Consider the following 20,685-nt stretch of genomic DNA (forward strand, 5'->3'; position numbering starts at 1 on the left):
AATAAATGATTTATTTATTTATTTATGTACCTTTCGTTGGATATATTATGGTGTTCCTATCAACAACAATAATTGATGATAGCGTAGAAAAACATATAAAAGCGCAGAAAAATGTATGTAAAATCTATTTTTTTATAATGGTCTCTATGTAGGTACGCCATACTTTTAATCCCTCGTTGGCGTTACTCCATACAGTTGTTAGTGATCTATCTAGCGGACAAAAAAGTCCGCGGACTAAAATCACTCGTCTGCGCAGGACATTATGGGCAACAAATTAAAAAAATGTAATTTTTTTATATAAGTAGATAATATGTACTTAGGTATTTTGGCCTGGAAAGCAGATTCGGATAAGATGTCATTAACGAAACTCCAACTAAACTTGTCTTACACATATAAAATCAGTTAGATCATTAAATAAAATCTTAAGAATTATAAAAATAATAAAGGTCATTGCAAAAGTTCGAGAAATTTCGTTGCAGTAACAAGATATTAACGCTAAAATAAATTAAAGTGAATATTTTCTTTGCCTTTGATGTTACATTGTATTAAGAAATATTTTTCATGGCAGATCTCACGGCCTACATGTATTTGGGACTAATGACTATTGTGTCAAGATTACACTTTCCGTGCTAAATTTGAATAAATTAATGATATCTTATACACTACTATATCTTAATTATAACCTTCTAGTTAATTTTGCAGAGATTCCGACTTATATGTAATAAGTATGTAGGTAATTGTAGTTTGAGTTGTTAGTTGTTTCTCTTGTACAATATATTAGATGAATGAACCATAAATACAAATAGGTTTAAACATTTGTTCATACTTTTCCGCTCTACATAGGCCAAGTTAATCGTTAAAATAGAACTAAAAATTTTATTGTAAGACTGGTCTAATCAATAATTAATAAAAGCTGATATTATTTCTGTGGATTCATAAAAATTGTATGATAATTTATAATAATAAAACTAAGTCAGTAATATACCTAAAGGAATAACATGACTCTACCTTTGAGTATGGGAGTGTAGATTATATTTAATTTATTTATTTATTTCATTTATTTCAGATTAATTTAATATCCATATATTTGTTAGTAAAATGGCCTTAAAAACTATGTTAGTATTATAATTCTTATATATATGAGTAGAGATAATTGAAGTTCTTAATATGCATATTGGTTTGGTTACAATAAAAAAATATTTTATGAAGGTTTATTGGGTAGGCCGTAGGTTACACCACCATAATTATAAACAAACACATAATTCAATTTAAGCTGTATATTCTGGCCTTGTCAAATATTAGTAAAATATGCAAATAATGTAGCAGTAACAGTAGGTACCTATATATTATTAAATTTTTACGCATCAATATCTATTTTTATTTATATCTGATTTGTAAAGTAAATCTAAAATATTTTTATAAGCATAGTTATACGTTTTAAGATGTGTAGGTATATTTTCTTAAATAATGTAAAATTAATTATGATCCTACCAATTAATCTGACCAATCAAAGATATGCTTCCTACATCTACAAATACATATGATTCCATACTACGTACACATTAGGTAAATCTATTTCATTTTATTTAGGTAATACATATATCTTATTATCTTAAGAGCCACATCACATGATATTATATTATACTCTATCATTAGAATCCCACTCGGATACTGACGATTCGAATAAAAGATCGTTGAATAAATTTATATCACACAACACAAAAAGCAGTATCAATTCCCATTATTAAAAAATAACTTTATTTTTAATAATACACGATATTGTCTGTGATATTGCTATAAATCTTAGCCAGGCGTTTTAAAATTTTAAATATAACGATGTTTAGTAGCATTTAGTAGAAATTAGGATTAAATAATAAATAAATAAATATTTTGGGACAATTTTCACACACGGCACGATCTGATCCCATACTAAGCTTTCGCTTGTTTTATGGAAACCAGATGGCTGATAAACATACATAGATATATAATTTTAAATAAATAATTATATAGATAATTAACACCCAGACACAGAGCAAACACCTATGTTCATTACACAAATATTTGCCCCGGGTGGGGAATGAACCCATGACCTCTGGCTTGGAAGGCAGGGCCACTTCCAACCAAGCCAACCGGCCAGTCAAAATTTGACTTGATTTTTTATCATCTTTGTTATTATTAGATTAATTATCAAAGCTATTAAAATATATATCTCAATATTACCTAGTTATATAAAAACCATGTAAATTTTTAAACTACTGATAAACATTCAAGTTTACATAGTACTAGCTTTCCACCCACGACTTCACCCGCGTTTTCAAAGAAAAACCCGCATAGATCCCGTTCCCGTGGGATTTCCGGGATAAAATATATCGTAAATGTTAATCCAAGTTACCATCTTTATGTGTGCTAAATTTCATTGTATTTGCGTAAAGGAACACATACACATACAAATACATCCATCCTCACAAACTGTCGCATTTATTATATTAGTAGGACTAGTAGGAAGGATAGGATATGTCATATGATATAATACTATACTAGTTAGTACTATATTATTCTATTTTGAATATCGATAAAACCTTACCTATTTTTTATCATACAATGCAACTAACAGCATGTTAATCCTTTAATTCTTTGGTTCCATTCCATTAATAATTTGACAGTTTTATCTGTTTGCGGATTATAACACAGAAGTTAATGAGACGAAACGTTTAATTAACCATAGGTTTTGATCGCAATTCGCAACCTTTGATAACGGAATTGTAGTCTATATATATCTATATTATTCATTTTATAGGAAACCAAAACAAAAACAACAAATATTAATTGTATAGGTTATATTAAACTATTCAAGCATACATAATCTTCTGTGTCATATAAACGTTATCAGCAAAATTCTTAAGAGATTTATCGTGGTACAAATTTTACAGTACAACCGTTGGCAGGCGCTAGAATTACGCTGTATGGATCGCTTTCCACCTTATAAGAGCTTGCAGGCTCCAATTTGTATTTATGTACTACCTGAGCCAAAGCTGTTCGCATTTGCATCATTCCATATCGCTTTCCTGTAAACAATAGTATTTCGATTATATAAAAAGATACTTAAATTTGTAATAAAATATAGTTTTTAATAGTATACATTAGTTGATTGACTACTAAATCACAAAAATTATGTAATAATGTCAAATTAATTATTGCTGATAAATGGGACGGTCGTACGTTACTGTAGTCACGTTCACGCACGCTTAAATTAACTTTGTTTTGTGTGAAATGATAACAGGCTAACTATTTTACCTATACAAAACCGGGGTCCTTCTCCGAAAGGCAAGAAGGTAAATTGAAGATTATCATTGTCCGACGACGCGTTCATTCTCTCGGGACGCCACTTCTCAGGTTCAGGGAATATCTTTTCGTCATAATGTATTGCGATTGCATTTACAAATACTGGTATGCCTTTTTCAATTGTAACGTCATCGTTAAGTTTATACTCCTTATTACATATTCTATCCAGGTAAGCAACTGGTGGATATTTACGTAGTGTTTCTGAAAAACAATCGAATATAAGTTAAACAATTACCAAAGCTATCTACCAAATAATAAAAAGGACGAATAAAATACAAGACATACCATGAAGACAGGAAGATAAATATTTCAATTGCATTAGTTCATCATACTCTAAAATGTCTTTTCCGGTTGTTTTATGTGCTTCGTCGATCTCTTTGAATAACTTTTCCTGCAGGCGGGAAAAAGTAAGCGATTATTTTAATTTTCATGCCACAGTGAGCAGTTATTTTATAGTGCTATTATAAATTTTTGTTGAGTACCTGTTCTTCAGGGTGGTATGCAAGTTCATGGAGGCAGTAAGAAAGTGTGGTTGATGAAGTTTCAACAGAGCCTAATATAAATACAGCAACTTGCGCTAACATCAAGTCGTCAGCGAATTCTGAAAATGTATGTAAGTACTAGAGTCATCATATGTAACTATTTATATTAGGTACGTATACGTTTGGTGAGTAATATTAGAGAGAAAATTATTGTTTAAAAATAATACAATTTTGTGATATGAAATTGATTTATAATAATTAATGTGAAGTGGAAAATTGTAAAATAATATCCTTACGAGTTCCTGCGTTCGCGGGAAGTTTGAGGTTCTCCTTTAATTTCAGCAAATGATTAACGAGATCCTTATCGCTGCTCGTTCCCTTTGATTTACGTTCGTTGACGACATTCCAAAATATTTCTTTAATATAATTAGAAGCGCCAACTGAGAAGAACTTTAATCTGTAATTACATTAAATTTACATTAAACAGTAGTTCATGTTATAATAATCACAAGAGTTTTTTCAACTGTTAAACTGTTGTGTTAATAAATCGAATAAAATTGTACCCTTTAATTCGAAGATAAGTGAATTTATTTTAAAAAATCTAGGTTTGTATTTATTTTTGTTTGCTACGGACTCAACGTTGAAGTCGATAACTTCTATAAAAAATGTATGAATATTGTTTTCCACTGTTTCTTCTTTTTTAATTGATTAATTATAGAATCTTTTATGAGAATTAACGAGTATACCTTCGTAGGTGCCAGCATTGAATAGACTTTGTGCTATGTATTTGTATAAAAATTTAATTATTGACTCTTTCCATATCTATGTATGGAACATTCCCAAGAGTACTCACGTACATCATGTGAACATGAGGACAATACATTTGACGCTATGGGGAAATATTTTCAATTATTTTTTTTATAATATTCTAAGTTCATTTGAACCGAATAAACATAACATACCTTAACAAGCATGCAATTGCGGGCATGAAAAATATCATGGTGAACTCTAGACCACGCCAAAAGGTCCATTTCACCATGTGGCTAGTAATTGCCCATAAAGGCGACGGATGGTCGTTGAGCACGCTCACTCTTAGTCCGAAAACGCTATATGCCACTGTGTCTGATGTGTACATTGAAAACAGTTCCTAGATAAATAGGAAGAACTTTATTCGTAATACAGTCAGTAACAAAAGGTCAGTACGATATCAATACCGCAAATAATACCAGACACTAAAAGAAATTATATTTGGACTCTGTTATACAATATTCCATTTCACAATTTCGCAGAATAAGGTTTGATTTTTTACTAGGGATGAAATTTTTTTACGAGAGCCATTCAACATGTACCAATCCAATACATATTTTAAGTGTTATGTTATGTAATAACTTCCATCCATTTTAATACGAACTTACAAATAGAGCTTTAAATAACATACGTATATTCTTATATTGTTTAAGGAAACTAATCTCTCTTCCAACCATATTTGTATTTATACATAAGTATAATAAAATTTATACTTTACCTTTAAGTTTACACTTTTCTTTCCTTTAATGTAATGTTTTTCAATCCTGTTGATTAGCTGCGTTGAGTTGATATTCATCAGTTCTGTGATCTTCTTCAAACGTAACGATGTAAACATTGGTGATAGTTCGTGTCTCATAGCTGACCATATTGGATTCTAAAATAAGATTATTAGTCATTAATTATAGTAAACTAATGTTTTTAGTGGGTTATTTCATATGTGTTACACTTATAGGTAGTAACGTTAATTTGATGATATGTTAGTTATTTTTTAAATGTGTCTGGCAAGATGTAAGAACCATGAAAACTGTCCGGCTCTTGAGGTAACATCTTTTTATACGTCCCCAAGTAACATATATAAAATTTAGTTTTTAAACTATAATGAAAGTTAGGTAAAATTTTATAAATCTTTACTACCTGTTTCCTGCCAAAGTAACCACAACCCAGACTTGATAATCGCTAGTCGTTCTTATCTGTATCGGAGACATATACAGAGAAACTTTCAACTTTCCTAAAGAAAGGAAAGTCTGGCCGTCGTGGGCTCTTAGATTATTAAATTCGAGATAATTAAATAGCGCCTGTCATCCCCTGTTGGCATAATTGTTTTAACGGGAATAGCAAGTCAATCAAACTGCATAATTTATAGAAACAATTTGACTTACCTTCACGGTGAAGAGGTTTAACGAACCCAGAGGATCCGAATATCCGGAGTATAAATATCTGTCTTGAAAGTATTCATGGTCTTTCACTAGGACCCGTCTCGCCAGTTCCGGCGTATTCACAAAGAGAACGGGCTTCCAAGCCAAAAATGCTCCCTCATACTCTCTTGAATACTTGTCTTTTAACGCGAAACAAAAGTCCCAAAAACTTTTTCTCATAATAAATCCTAGGTTACCGAGAGGAAATGTTGGCTCCTCATAAATAATACCGCGATCTTTCCAGTACTGAAATCTTCGATAAACAAACCAAACAAATGCAGCTATAGCGAACACTGTTATATATAATAACCATTGGAGTATTAAACTTAACATGCTGACGTCCATTTTCCTCAAGGGACCGTTCTTTAATGCGCTACTGGCTTTGCTTACGACCGGCTTTTAATGTAGGTATAAATAATGTTTATCATTAATATCAGACCACCCATATTTGTCATTGAATAAAAAATTAAGTATTTGCTATTGATGCGTTAATTTTCAGATGATTATAGTTTATCGGTTAACGTGATAACTGATAGTGATTTAGACGGATTGAGTATTCCGTCTTTGTTGTTATGTTAATTTTCTGCCTATATTGTGAATTGTGATGCGAAATTTCATAGTCTGGTGTAGTGGTTGTAAATACGACTGCAATGGTTAGGTGTTAGTCCTACGCTAGATTTCCAATTTGGGCACCCATATGTGTGCCTTTTTCTACGAGTTAAATAGTTATTACGGCACGGCCGCGGCGGAACGGCATCTGTGTCACACTATTTCTATACTGCTTTTAATCCATTATTCCGCAACGCCGTACAAAAATCATGGAGACAAGGGGAGAAAATCTCTACCTGAACATTCGAATTCTCATCTGCACTCAGGTTAGGACAGCTTACAAGTGACGTCATAATGCTGAATCTTATTATTTTATGCTCTTATATCGTTCTAGATAGGTCACCTGTTGGGTCAAATGACCCATAATTTTTTCAACACGGGCCTGTAGTCTATCACATGTTGCGGTAAAATGCCATCCAAGTTGTATGCACACAACACAGTTGAGGGGAAAAAATTATAAAAAATTACAATATTTAGTAAGTACAATTCACAGATCAAGTAAAATATTTTTTTTAAATAGGTACATGTCATAAAATAAATTGAATCTAAATCATAGTACAAATAAATATCTCAACAATATAGCTACAACACATTAAATCTCATAAAATACAGTTAAATCAATAAATACCTTTCAATCACATAAAATAAAATTCATTATATACATTCCATCACAGTAAGTATAACAATAAATTATGTCTAACAATCATTAAAGTATCTAAGAAACTATGGAAGTCAAAGATTAAATTATCAAAAATTCACTCAATTCATAGATCAAGTAAAATATTTATTAAAAATGACATTATTTAAAGGGCCAATTGAGTAACAAAACAATAGGTACAACTTATTTCTTTTCTATCGCCCGTATCGGTATTTCGCCAGGATTATTTGGGACGGCCACGCTTCTTTTTTTCTTGTGGAATCCATTCCAGGGCTTGCCTGGTTATATGCGAGGTGTTCCTTCTTAGAGTGTGGCCAATCCATGTCCATTTGCGGCGTAAAATTTGGAAGAAATTTTACGCCGAATGTTCCATTTATAACAGCGTTTGATTTGATTTAGTCATTACGTCATCATAAGAGCATCGGGTATTTACAACGAACACGCGGTGGAAGTAAATAATATGTACAATATTATTTTCCTTGTAGATTATATCCTCATAATAATTATTAAAGCTTACCTGTGATTAGGAAAACGTATTTTTCTCTACTCATTTTTTTCTGTTAGACTCAATTATTTCTGAGTACCTTATACATACTCACTCAGAATCTATATTAACTGTTTTTCCTTTAAAATTCGATTCACAAAGTTTCCAAATCAACAATATCGTTGTCTTCCTGAAACTAAATAATAAAAAATAAAAAAAAAATATCGAACTTGTTTCTAAGCTCATTTTTGTATTTTTAAGATTCCTAAGAGCAATTATCTCAAAACGGTCACACAGTTACGAGCAGTTATCATAGTAGATAAGTGAATCGTGACAAGGAAAAATTTTGTAGCGATACGCAAAAAAGAAAAGTCGATGAATGTAGAATTGTAGAGTCGTAAGATATATCTGTATGGAATAAAAAGCTTTTTTGACAGATTTAAAAAAAATCCATAAATATCATCAAAAACTACTTCCGAGGTCTGAAACTACTGCTCTTTTAGAGTTAATGAAAAGGTGAATTATAATTACTCTAACAAGGAGATAATATCAATTGGGAATATTAACACAGTTACTCTCATATTGATATAATGTCTAATTTCCCTCAGGATACAATGATTATTTCATTTTCATGTATAAACGCTTGTATTTATACAAGTATATTATATTACATGTTTGCTGTTCTGAACTAGAATTATTGCTAAGTTTGTTCGACATCTGCCAAGTATTTGAGTCTTCAAATTATCTATGCCTATTTTCAGCATAATTTCTGGACACGACTTTTATATAAATAACTAGCCTCCGCCAGCGGCTTCGCCCGCGTAGTCAAAGAAACACCCACGTAGTTCCCGTTCCCGTGGTAGGTATATACGGGATATAATCTATTCTATGTTATTCCTCATATATCTCTGTACCAAATTTGAAGTAAATCCATGCAGTACTTTTTGAGATTAGCCCTGATATACATACATAGATACAGACAGAAAAACAGAAAAAATTCTAAAAACTATATTTTTGTCTTCGTTATCTATTGTAAATCACGCCCCAAAAAAATATTCAATGTAAAGTTTTGACCTTCCTACGATTTTATTATATGTACGTAATAGATAACATTAAGAATAATTGTCATCATTACACAACTTACCAGAATTATCAATGAACTCGTTAAGAAGAGATTGTGATATAAAGTCCATAGTCCAACCCAATCTGTTCTAATATAACCCTCAAACATTAGCTCATAAATTTTAAATTTATTCGCAAATTACCTACTGTGAATAAACACTGAACGTGCTCATTTGAATATTTCATTGTTTTTTATTACATTGTTATTGTGTTTCAGTAACTGTAACTTTCTGATATCAAGTAGTAGGTAATCTCGAAGACAGAAAAAGCCATAATTTTATTTTTGTGATTAATTAATAAAATTCAGTAGGTACATAATGCATATATTAAAAATATTGTATCATATAATGAAAAATTTGTAAAGCTGTATTTGTAGCTGTAGCTTACGTAACTTGAACATAAATATCACTACATACACTAACATAACACTGAGCGTGTCTCCAGGGCATACACGTTTATTAACTTGAATAAGAAACAATTATACTAAGGTTGTTTTTTTTTATGGTCATCGGTATAAATTAGGCCTATTTCAAAATACAAATATAACTAAAGTACTATCTAGAACTCTACACCTGTGCACAACCTGTGTACACAGTCGTGGGAAAATTTGAATACTAATTTTATCTATGTCAGTAAAGAAGACGAAAAAATTATTCTTCCTACGATATATTTGTTTATTTTTCGCGAACAATCTAAGCCGTTTCTTAAACTACTCCTCAAATTACTCCTTTTAACAGCGTCGTCTGCCAGTTAATGCCCTATTCAATATTTAATAAAAATGTGTTATTTCGTATAATAACCGCATTTCTGGAACTTAGGTTAATCTCGATGACAAGCACTCACACACATATAAATATAATACTTTATTTTGTAATCTAAGAGTGCATTATTCCACTACAACTATAGTTATATACTTATCATTCAAGTAGTGCGATGGCACAGACGATGTAACATGACCGCAGTTGAGCTGAGACTTTATGTGCTTTTGAAAGCACAGAGCTGTACCAAAAACGCCTACTTCAAGACTCCGAATTATTATTGTAATTAAAAAAATCTTACATAATTCCTGAATAACATAGATTTTTTCATCATCATTAAGCATAGTGTATAACGTGAAACATAATTAGTAGTGTAAATGTAAATGATTTACTTTTTCGTTGTTTCGAAATAAAAAGATTTTTATTGGAAGCCGAACCATTTAATAGTGTAACTAAATTCCTTTAATAATTTTGTTTTAAATAACCTTACAATACTTAATTATAACCCATAGTTTACAATAAGAAAAATAAGATTAAAAGAAAATTCTAATAACACTTATTGTACATAATATTTCATTCGTAATGATACATTTTGTTCTACTTTCCTTAGTTTAAAAGGCATTTCCGAAGTAATCTACTTTGGGGATCCATTTTGATATCTATTTTCGTATAAATATTATAAATTTATGCATTTTATAGAATATATACTTATTTATTACAAGCAAAGCGACCTACTTATTACTTACATTATAAATAATAATTCCTCATAGAGTAGAAGATTAACATTGTAAATATCTCTACTTGATATGAAGCTTTTATTACTTAAAAATGTATTGACAATGTATCTAAACTCATTTAATTTACGTTGTTTGGACTTATATTTCCTTGGTTTACACTATACTATAGATATATTGTTCTATTATGGTATACATTAATCTTTATCCTTAATTAAGAACACACTCAATATTCTACATTGACAGATATAACTACGAATAATTGCTCCAATGACCCTTCGAATTTAGAATCGTAATGGAATGTCCAAGAACAATTTCATGTGCTCCCCTATATCGGTGATGGAGCGGTCGTCGATCGCCTGCTAGCTGTCCGTGTCGTTGACGTCATCGATGTCGTCGTCGAGGGGTTGGCTGGTCAGCGCGGCCCAGAGCGGCGAGCGGGCGCCGAGCTGCGCTGAGCCCCGCCGCTAGCTGTCTCGAGCGCAGGCCGCCGCGGTCACTGCAGCTGTGCCTACGGCGCCTATTGCACTGAACAAGATGGTCCCCACTTCGCGGTCGGGCGTTATTTCCACCTGAAACAATTTTGTACGCCATAATACATCATTGACATTCAAGGTAGGTATCAGTTTGACATTTAACGGGGATATTTAAGCTACTATCGGTACGTCGTCGTCCATAATATTCCCTTCCTGTAATATAAAACTTGTTCCTCATGGACTGAACTGACTGTTGAATTTTTAAATAACTTCTATACGATCTGAGCGTCCACATGTCACTAAGCCAAACGCCATTTAATAAAAGGAACGAGACATTGGGGACCACAGACCTAATCTAATCTATGTGGACAAGTCAAAAGTGGCCATATTGTCACGATCCGCCTTACATATTAACGTAGCGCCAAAGTTAGAATAATATTTTTAGAAATTTATTCCTTTATCAACTTCTATCTAATTGTTGCAAGCAATTTCTTTTTATAAAATTTCTAGCGTTTCTGTTTCATTCTGGATACCTATTGATTATTAGTATGGTCTATGTGAATGTTCAAATACAGAGGTAAACTTTTGTTAAACTGTGTTTATGTACATAAACAGTCTACGTGCCAATTTCTAATTGAATAGAAAGGAAATTCACTCCTTTTACTTGTGATAGTGTTGTTTGTTCAGGATCGGAGCGTTCTTCCAATACTGTGTCCAGTTCGAGCGTGGGCGGCGGCCTGGGGGACCTCACTAGGCTGACAGCCCTGGCCCTGTTCTTCACTGGAGACAAACGCACCACTGATAGCTCCCCACGGTCCAATTCACAGTTCCGTCGACGTGCGCGTTCTCTGAAAATCGTAGGTTTAATTTAATCGTATACTTAATTATAGCTACCTACAGTGTTTAGGCGTGTTTGCTTAAACTTTTATCTTTTACAAATTCAATTTGTTCAATATAATTTTTGTCCTAACGTTCGCAACACTTTACAGCCAGCTTTGCTTGTATAGTACGATCGCGATAGTCTTCAGATAATCTTTTAAAGTTGAATATTTAAAAGTCCTTATCTTTTAAAAAGCTAACTCTCCACAATATTTAAAAATACTAACTGTAAGCTGGAGCTAAGTGTGGATAAGTATATTTTAAGTTAAAGCAAAATTGGATATCGATTTCACGGATACTATGCCATAAAATGTTTAGCGAATGTATACAATTTAAAGCAGGCGCTGCGTATATATTTCAGAATCTAAAATAAAAGTTTTACAAACAATTTTAAATGATGAAAGATATTGGACCGAAATGAACCCTAATTCAATATTCGTAAATGAGAAAATCTTTATAGTGCGCTTATGGATGCAAAAGCTGTAGCATGTACTAAATTTTTTTTCGCGGCAGACATGTTATTAATGTTGAAATTTTGTGTGTTAAAATATTGAATAAAACACACTGATTATAAAACAAATACATGAAAACATAGAGAGATAAAAATACGATCACCAGTCAATTATTATTAGAATTAATTCCAGGAGAAGTTTGGTGCGTTATTTTAGAAATACATTAATCACTGTATAATAACAACAATTTCATAGGGAAAACCAGCCTTTTCCTCAAAGAACTCTGTAAACACGCACAGCCCAATAAATTCCATTGTTTCCGAAACAATGCATTGAACATTGAATGTCCGGTGACACGGCGTATAGATGCGGTCACCCTTCCGTAAAATGACATGGAATAGATATGGGAAAGTGCCAAACGTCAATGTGGACGCAGGTGGAAAGGCTTCCCTACCTACGCGAGATTTATCACACGTCCACTTGTAATGCCGGACCATTTGAAAATGTCTGTATTTCAAGACAATAAATTCGCAAAATAATAAGTTACATTTTTGTTTAGAACAATAAACTTTTCTGAGTGAATTTTATGGAATGTATACTTGTTTATGTTAAATACTATTAATGTACAATTAAGGATATTTTATAAAATAATTAAAAACAAAGTACCCAAGGGTAGTAACTACCTATTATCACATAACATTTATAGGCATGTTTTAAAGCATTTTTGATTTTTGAATTATCTCATATTGCTGCGGGGAATATTAAAGGTTAAAAGTCATTATTAATAATTACTTTTCCCGGCCATAATTTTTATTATATTATACCTGGCAAGTTTAGCTCTTCGTCTCAAACAGCATATCACAGTCAGAGCTAGCAGGGGAAAGCCGAAAATACACGACACAATAGGTATAACTATAGACTCCGGTGTTACTGAAACAAAAGATACAAGTTATTTATTGGCACCTTTGATCAAAGAATCTATCGGCACAGTGGTATCGGGCACAAAGAAATCAAGGCTTAGCCACATAACAAAGGATAGTAAGAAATAATAAATGTTTGGGTGCGCTTTATGATGTTCAGAGTCCAGTGGCGATCCGGCCAAATATTTTTATTGGCATAGCTCTACGAGATAAATCGTATAGCAGAATTTATGTTGTTTTAAAAAGTTGAACTATTTTAGCTGTATTTTCAGTTATGTTCTATCGAATGTGTTTATATTTTTATGGGTAGTCAGATAAATGTACCGTAAACCACGCAGTTATTTTTGCTTCTGGCACGTACATTTGTTTGATGCATATGATTAATAGACAAACTCTTTGTTAAAAAGTCAGTACTCTGAAATTGTAGATATGGAAAGTAAACATGAAATTCGTGGGTACACTATGAAGCACGATGAAAGAAACAACAACGCGTGCACCTATTATGGTAAGATAAGACTGCCTAGGAGATAATCACATGAAATTTGTAAAGGCAAGCTACTTCTTAGTTCAGCTGTTGTCTACGAAAAGGCTTACTGATGAAACCACTTAATTTCTATAGATAAAACCAATGTCGTAGCGACTTTCGATGCTTAAATTATAATTTTAATATACAGTAGACAATCAGTTTGTCCCCAGTATCATTTAGCGGTTGTAAAAGTATGTCGTCAGCGTTTATTGATTGTATGCGGGTCGTGGCAACCGCCCGAATAATTTGCGACTTACCGGTGGGGTAAATGATGATGGGCGGGCGTTTATTATGCGTTGATTTAGCAACTGTAATGACATTGCTCGCCGTTGTGCTCGTAGTTGGGGTTGAGTTGTTGCTAAATTGGTTCATACTGTTCAGCGTGTTTGCCATACTTGCACGTGTCATCATACTGAAATACATGTTCATATACCTCTAGTATAATATCTATGATAAGATAATTGTAATGAAATGTCAATTGATATTAGTTATGGAAATTTTGCCTATAATTAATTAAAGTAAGTTCTTAAAAGAGTTTACTGAATAGTAAATAGAAGAAATGAGTAGGTACCTAAATGAGTCAACGCGGCAATGGTGTCTTCTTGTACCATGTTATTAAACGCTATTTAAAGTTGTTAAATTTTTCTGTTAATTAACTTATTTCTATTGGAATTTTAATGCACCGCGAGCGTTTATTTAGCATTCAATTTTTATTTAGATAATGATGATAATATTTAATATATAGGTTAATAGCACAGAAATTAACCCATAGTTCAAGAAAGAAAGTGTATTTGAAGCTCTTTATAAACATTTAGAATGTATATTGGATGCGATTCTTTAAGCTCAAATAAGTAAATAATATAATCTTAATTGATTCTGCTGGTCATAAATATATATATATATATAAACCTGGTACTATAAAAGTATTTGCGTGCACACTTTGCTTTTGCTCTACATTACCCGACCCGAGGGAGATCGAAGTACGACGGTACGACCGAGGTGCCAGTCCATAAATATTCATATTATATTGGTAGGAATACTTTTTACCCAATCGCTTTTCTGAGCAACAATTTATTCCTTCTCATTTAGTATTGACAACATTCGAATATTTCTTCTACCTGTCTTCCCGCGTAACATCTACCTACGTATCAGATATTTACACGTTTCAGTTTTAATTTCGTCTTGCAAAACCATCGTAAAACCTTTTGAAGTAAATACTCGGTCCAATATTTCTGCATAGCACTCGAAGTTCACTGATGGATGAGGATCACGAGAGCTTCGTCCGAAATTGAAAATTTAGGTTGTCTACTTTTCAACTATCGGCTAGACATGATCGGTATTTCATTTCGAAATATCTCCAGTATGTTTTTTGAAGAAGGTTAAGTTTTGATAATCCCTAGGTTTACTGTTGAAATGTTCCTTTTATTTTTTAAACAGATTTTCATGAAACGTTGTCGTTCTTTGGAATTCAATTGAAGAATTATTTACTTATTTATACTTTATGATTTATTTGTATTTGTACCTATATATTTTTGAAAAACTTATAGTTTTTATAGATATTAGTGAATTGTAAATTATTGTTTTTTTTTTATAAAACTTACTTATCACTGGTAATATTTAATACATAGTGAAATAGGTCTTAATATTTTTACCATTACATGTAGGTACATAATAATTTACAAAGTATATTTTAAAGGATTTATTTTATTTTTATGATAAGTGATATCGTAGTATTTTCTAGGGTTTGATTTTACGCGAGTATTATACATTTAGAAATTAAAGACTTTTTAACGGATTTTAAACGCGGTTTATTCATTATATTATTTTCCGCTTACGCTTCACGCTCGCTGTAAAGTGTTCGAAACGTCGGGAAAATAATAATATAATGAATAAACCGCGTTTAAAATCCGTTAAAAAGTCTTTAATTTCTAAGTGATATCATTTTAACATTCATAAGTTAAATGCTGGTTAAATTCTAATATGTATTACGTTTAATGTGTATAAGTGGTAGGTAAATTTATTTTCTAAAAAGGCTTATAAACTTCAACGTCATACTTTATTAAACATTATTCAAGCGAATTAGAGCGAAGCTACACGACACGTAAATATTTTACATAGGTTTGAGACAAAGCGATTGAAACTTTAATGATTCTTTCTGTGAATTAAAATAGAATTGCCTAAATTGTTGTTACTACTCTTCATAAACGTAGTTTTTTTTAAATCTATGTACATTTTTTTTCTTTTGCGTCTTGTAAATTGATATAAGCTTTCGCCTTTAAACATTTCAAATTCCATAAACGATTTCTAGTATGTCTAAAAGGTAAATAAAATGTTGTTAAGGCTTAAGTTGCAATAGCAAGATGGAAGAAATGAAGTAGCTAACTCTACATTTAAAATATATTATGAAGGAAAATGTACTGTCACCGAATACGAACCATAAAATATCGTTTCACCGCATTAAAAATAATGAATGTCTTGAATTTTTGTAGCAATTCACGATATGATAATTTTGAGTATATGATAATTTAAGGAATCAATAGACACTAATGATTATTTCTGTCATTTATAGTGTTATACTTGGCTGTATGAGAAGGGTTTGTTTTTTCGCATGTATGTAGAGATATCATAAAAAATTACAATAAGACAATCAAACCTATTAAGACAATCAAATTAATATCATGTATCGTAATTGCTTTCAAGCATTTTAATAAACTTTTGAAACTGAGAAAACTGAGAGAGTTCTGAAAGGTAGGTATCACAATGTAAGGTATAGTTAATTAATGTGTAGAAACATTCTGCGCAATTTAGGATTTACGTCATGGGTTTGCTAAACCCCTCGGTAATAATTATCACCCGTGACTTGGCTCGCACGAAATCTTTGTGGGTATGTTTACCAGTTTTCACAAGTTATTCTTATGTTTTGAGATACCTGTAAATTCAGTATTTTAATTTATCCCAAAACGAATTGTTATTACAGTATCTTCTTTTTGTAGCAGGTTTTCAATGTACAAATACAATCACACCAGATTTTTTTTGGTCACGTATACGTATATTATATCCAATCCTAGAATAGAATTGTTCTTATTTACACATCATGATTTCCAAAAAAAGGAATATTGAAGAAACTGTCGGCCCAGAACTCAGAAGCCTTTTTGTAATATCTATAATTGATAAGTTAGCATTCCATACTGAATATTCAATTCTATTTTTGTGACATTGCCTTTTGTGCTATGAATAAGTCTTGAATAGAAATTCAGTTGTATTTTATAAAGAAAACTCTACATTTATAAATTATCATGTAATTTGATTCTTGAATGAAACACACACAGTTCCTCTCTTCAGTGCAGAATTTAATAAGATGGAGTAATATTTATATTCACTTAGCAGAGTAAGTTGCATCTTAATTTTCCTCGCAATTGAATAACGGTTCATATACATACTTTTGGTTACACTTTTTATTGTTGCTTCTAGTATGAAACTGCACTTAAGAAAAATATATTGTTTTCACAAGTTAGATTTAGATATGTAATTTAAGTCTTTTTAGTATAAGTAGGTTGAAGTCATTCTTGTAAAATATCATTTCATTTTTTTGTTTCTACAAATAGACTATCATACTTAAGTAATTGTGATTTAAATATCTTACATTTACTTATAAATTGCGAAACGCATTCATGCACATATTGCTAAAATAAGAAAAAACTTATTATCGGGCTACTATTGAACACATCATTGCGAAACAGATTGTATAATATAGATTTTCGTAAACGAGAATAGCGTTCTCAGAACTTTGCTAAACTAAGAAACCGTTTACAGTTGATTGTGATGTAGCGATTTCTGTTACGTACTTCCCGAAAGCTTAAACTGTAACACATTACACGCTATTACTGAAAGTACTTCGCTTAGAACAAGTTTTTAACGAGTTTATAGTTTTTGTGTAGGTATTTCTATGTTTTATTGTGTTAAAACGCAAATAGCAAGCTTGTTTGATGAAAATAATACATATAAAGCAATCTATACTAATATTATAAAGCTGAAGAGTTTGTTTGTTTGTTTGTTTGAACGCGCTAATCTCAGGAACTACTGGTCCGATTTGAAAAATTCTTTCGGTGTTAGATAGCCCATTTATCGAGGAAGGCTATAAGTGAAACCGCGGAGAACAGGTAGTTCATTATATGATTAAATATTATTTTATACAAAAGCGGTACACGATTGTCGAAAATAGTATGAAAGGTCTAGATCGGATTACATGATAGGCAGAAGGGACGCATACGCTTTATATTTAATACCTATCAATACATTCTGCATATTACATAATGTAACATTTTTAATTATATCTAAACACATTTGGAAGTTTGCAACGATTCTTTTACCTACACTTTTACTTAATGCTCTTTATTTCGAGTTCTGTCCACCGGAGTCGCAGACATTATAGTACAGTAGCTGTATCCTAGGAATTTGAGAAAAATGCGGGTGTTTTGTTACGATATTGCAATACTGTCGCACAGCTGAGCCCGTTGTCTCGCGTTTAACAAAATACCGACCATTTCCTGCAATTCCACTGTGCCCTGAGACAAGGCATCCACTGTTGACAAGCATATTTTATTACAATAGTTGTTAGCGACTTATCTTAAATATTCTCAGAGATTTAATACTCTTTCGTTTGTGTTGGTTTAATTTTGAATGAAAGCTGAACGCTTTTTATTCTATATAAGACTTTTTATGTATGTATTTGAAATTCAGAAACTTTTATTCGATTTCAAAAGGTTAAATTAAGTCTCAGAACATACCAAAAACTGAAAAGAGAATCTGTACAAGTTGCAATGACAGAACTGTCAATAAAGTAAACGGAATTTTAATTTGAAACCAACGTAGGTATTAAAAGAAGCAAATAAAAACGAATCGTTATATTTATTTTCAGTAGTTCCTCGTTATATATTGCATTAAATTTAAACGCAACACAACTAACACAGCAGAACGATTATTCTCAATTATTTTATCAACCTTTTTATATTATTTCTAGCTCCTTTAAACAAATGAGGTAAAAGCAATAAGACTCAAGTAATAGTATTATGAAAATATTTTTTCTTCGGAAAATAGTGATCCGAAAGATAAATTTTCTTGAAAATCTATGATTTAATAAATATCTTAAAATTTTTTAATTTTCAACTTAGCAATCATTAAAATTTAAAAAGGAAGATGAATGGTCCGTTCTTATGTCACAGCAAGCAAAGTGGCAGGTAATTTTACCTTATTTACTTAGTAAAAAGTTCGGATTGAGAAGATGACTATTATTTTAAAACTAATTTTGTATAATCTTACAGGTGAGGATTGTGGATCCCGCCCGACGTAAAGCTCCCGCCCGTTTCATTAAAAAGTATACATGTGTCTTGGAAGCGGGAATCCAGTTCACCTTTAACCTCATTTTAAAAATTTATTCTATCAGCAACGTAACGGTAAATGCTCTTTTCAAATTTATATCTTTGTCTTTTCAATTACTTTACGTTCTTATTAACCTCTTGTTTCCACCTCACTAATTTGTACAATGTAGCCAATATAATTTTCGAGTTGAGCCTCCTCTAATTCCTAAAATATTCAGGAATTTGGCAGGGTTGTGTTACAGACATTACAAATTCCCACATGCGAGAATTTGGATAAACAATTTTTATATTGTTACCCTGGATATCAATTAATTGAAATATGTTACGTTTTTATTTTATAATTACACCACTTGAAGAATATTATTGACAATAAATTCGATTGCTAAGCCAAGTCATACCAAATGACTTAGTAATAGGTAGGAAATTTTTAATGAGTAGGAAATATTCATTAATGATAGGTATATCACAATGCTGTGAATAAATGTACATAAAATTCCATAATATAGTTGTAGTTTACCTCTTGTAATATTCTTTATGCCGAGGCCCAATTTGCTAATGAGTAGAGGGCTTAAGAATGCATTTTAAAATTGTAGACACCTGCGAGCGAGCTTTAGGAATTTATTAAAACAGTACGATTTGAACAAAAGGAAATGCTTGTTAAATCTTGTGTTTTAATTTGGGCATTTCAATTGTTACGAGATGATAAAAAATAATGGTTTCGACGTGAACCGGCAGATTTTCACATCATTAAACTCACCAATATAAACCGATGGCTATAGGGCAATAATCCACTCACAAGTATCAATAGAACTTACTAGAACTCAAAATAAACTTAGAACATTCGAATGTTTATTTTGGAGGGATGGAGTGTTACGATTTCGATAACGTCGCGGGTCGGGGACGGCGCGAGGCGGGCGTCCCCTGAAATGCCTCCGTCACACTGGAGCTCGAGTCAGCTAGATGGGAACAGAAACAAGGGGCACTGCATTTCGTCCACCGACCCGAATTCCCCGGCTATATTAAACGTAGCCGACTGCTAGCTGAACATGTCGAAAGAGGGAAGATTTAAGGCATAAGTTTTCGTGTGAAATCTTTGCCACATTACGATAGGATTTTGGAGAGTAATATCGGTAAACAGGTGTTGTTATTATCATAATTTTACACTACTGTTTTTACATTGTAATATATTTCAAATGTTTTTTTACAGAACTACTTTGCTTGTTAATATTTATTTAACTATTTTACTCACTCATTAAATATTTATTCATTTGTTTTTAATTGTCAGTCTACCTAAAAAATATACAAAGAAATTCCCTTTAATTTTTTTATTTGAGTATGAACGTGGACTTTATAAATCCCTTGGTCCTTCCTTCGTGTCTCTTCTATGTTGAATAAAGGCATGTACAATAAACATAATAAATATTTACATTGTACATGTCGAATAGAGTTGATTCATCAATTAATAGTGGTTTCAGAAAGTAATTGTTATGTCATCGTTTTTATAAATAATACTTTATAATGTTTTACGTACATGCACACAATACAGATTGAAGTAATGGTGATTGGTGGTTGTATTTTTTTTACATGTGAGCTAGAGAAAAAAAAAGTTTTAACGTTCCAGATTACGCCAAAAAGCGTTAAAT

General features: G+C 31.7%; 2 protein-coding genes across 2 annotated transcripts; both read right to left on the reverse strand.

Annotated features, from left to right (window-relative positions):
* Positions 1-2,822: 2,822 nt before the first annotated feature.
* LOC123703680 (cytochrome P450 6k1-like) lies at positions 2,823-6,437 on the reverse strand. The gene is made up of 8 exons (XM_045651762.1): positions 6,011-6,437; positions 5,350-5,505; positions 4,787-4,971; positions 4,121-4,281; positions 3,825-3,943; positions 3,628-3,733; positions 3,295-3,543; positions 2,823-3,065 (listed from the first exon to the last, which is right to left on the reverse strand). Exons 1-8 carry the CDS (start codon positions 6,389-6,391, stop codon positions 2,908-2,910), a joined length of 1,515 nt encoding a protein of 504 aa, XP_045507718.1. The 5' UTR covers positions 6,392-6,437; the 3' UTR covers positions 2,823-2,907.
* Positions 6,438-10,371: 3,934 nt separating this feature from the next.
* On the reverse strand, positions 10,372-19,967 carry LOC123703015. The gene is made up of 5 exons (XM_045650887.1): positions 19,800-19,967; positions 13,922-14,076; positions 13,043-13,148; positions 11,552-11,735; positions 10,372-10,983 (listed from the first exon to the last, which is right to left on the reverse strand). Exons 2-5 carry the CDS (start codon positions 14,073-14,075, stop codon positions 10,879-10,881), a joined length of 549 nt encoding a protein of 182 aa, XP_045506843.1. The 5' UTR covers position 14,076; positions 19,800-19,967; the 3' UTR covers positions 10,372-10,878.
* Positions 19,968-20,685: the final 718 nt, after the last annotated feature.

Source organism: Colias croceus, chromosome 2, assembly GCF_905220415.1.
Source record: "Colias croceus chromosome 2, ilColCroc2.1".
Taxonomy (NCBI): Eukaryota; Metazoa; Arthropoda; class Insecta; order Lepidoptera; family Pieridae; genus Colias; species Colias croceus.

Coding starts and splice junctions, on each gene's coding strand:
- LOC123703680 (XM_045651762.1), bottom strand. CDS start 6,391: ATGGACGTCAGCATGTTAAGTTTAATACTCCAATGGTTATTATATATA. Junction 5,506..6,010: donor TAAACCTCTTCACCGTGAAG/GTAAGTCAAATT, acceptor ATCTTATTTTAG/AATCCAATATGGTCAGCTAT. Junction 3,944..4,120: donor TCCCGCGAACGCAGGAACTC/GTAAGGATATTA, acceptor ATACATTTTCAG/AATTCGCTGACGACTTGATG.
- LOC123703015 (XM_045650887.1), bottom strand. CDS start 14,075: ATGATGACACGTGCAAGTATGGCAAACACGCTGAACAGTATGAACCAA. Junction 11,736..13,042: donor CGAAGAGCTAAACTTGCCAG/GTATAATATAAT, acceptor TACGATTTTCAG/AGAACGCGCACGTCGACGGA. Junction 10,984..11,551: donor AACAAACAACACTATCACAA/GTAAAAGGAGTG, acceptor AAATTGTTTCAG/GTGGAAATAACGCCCGACCG.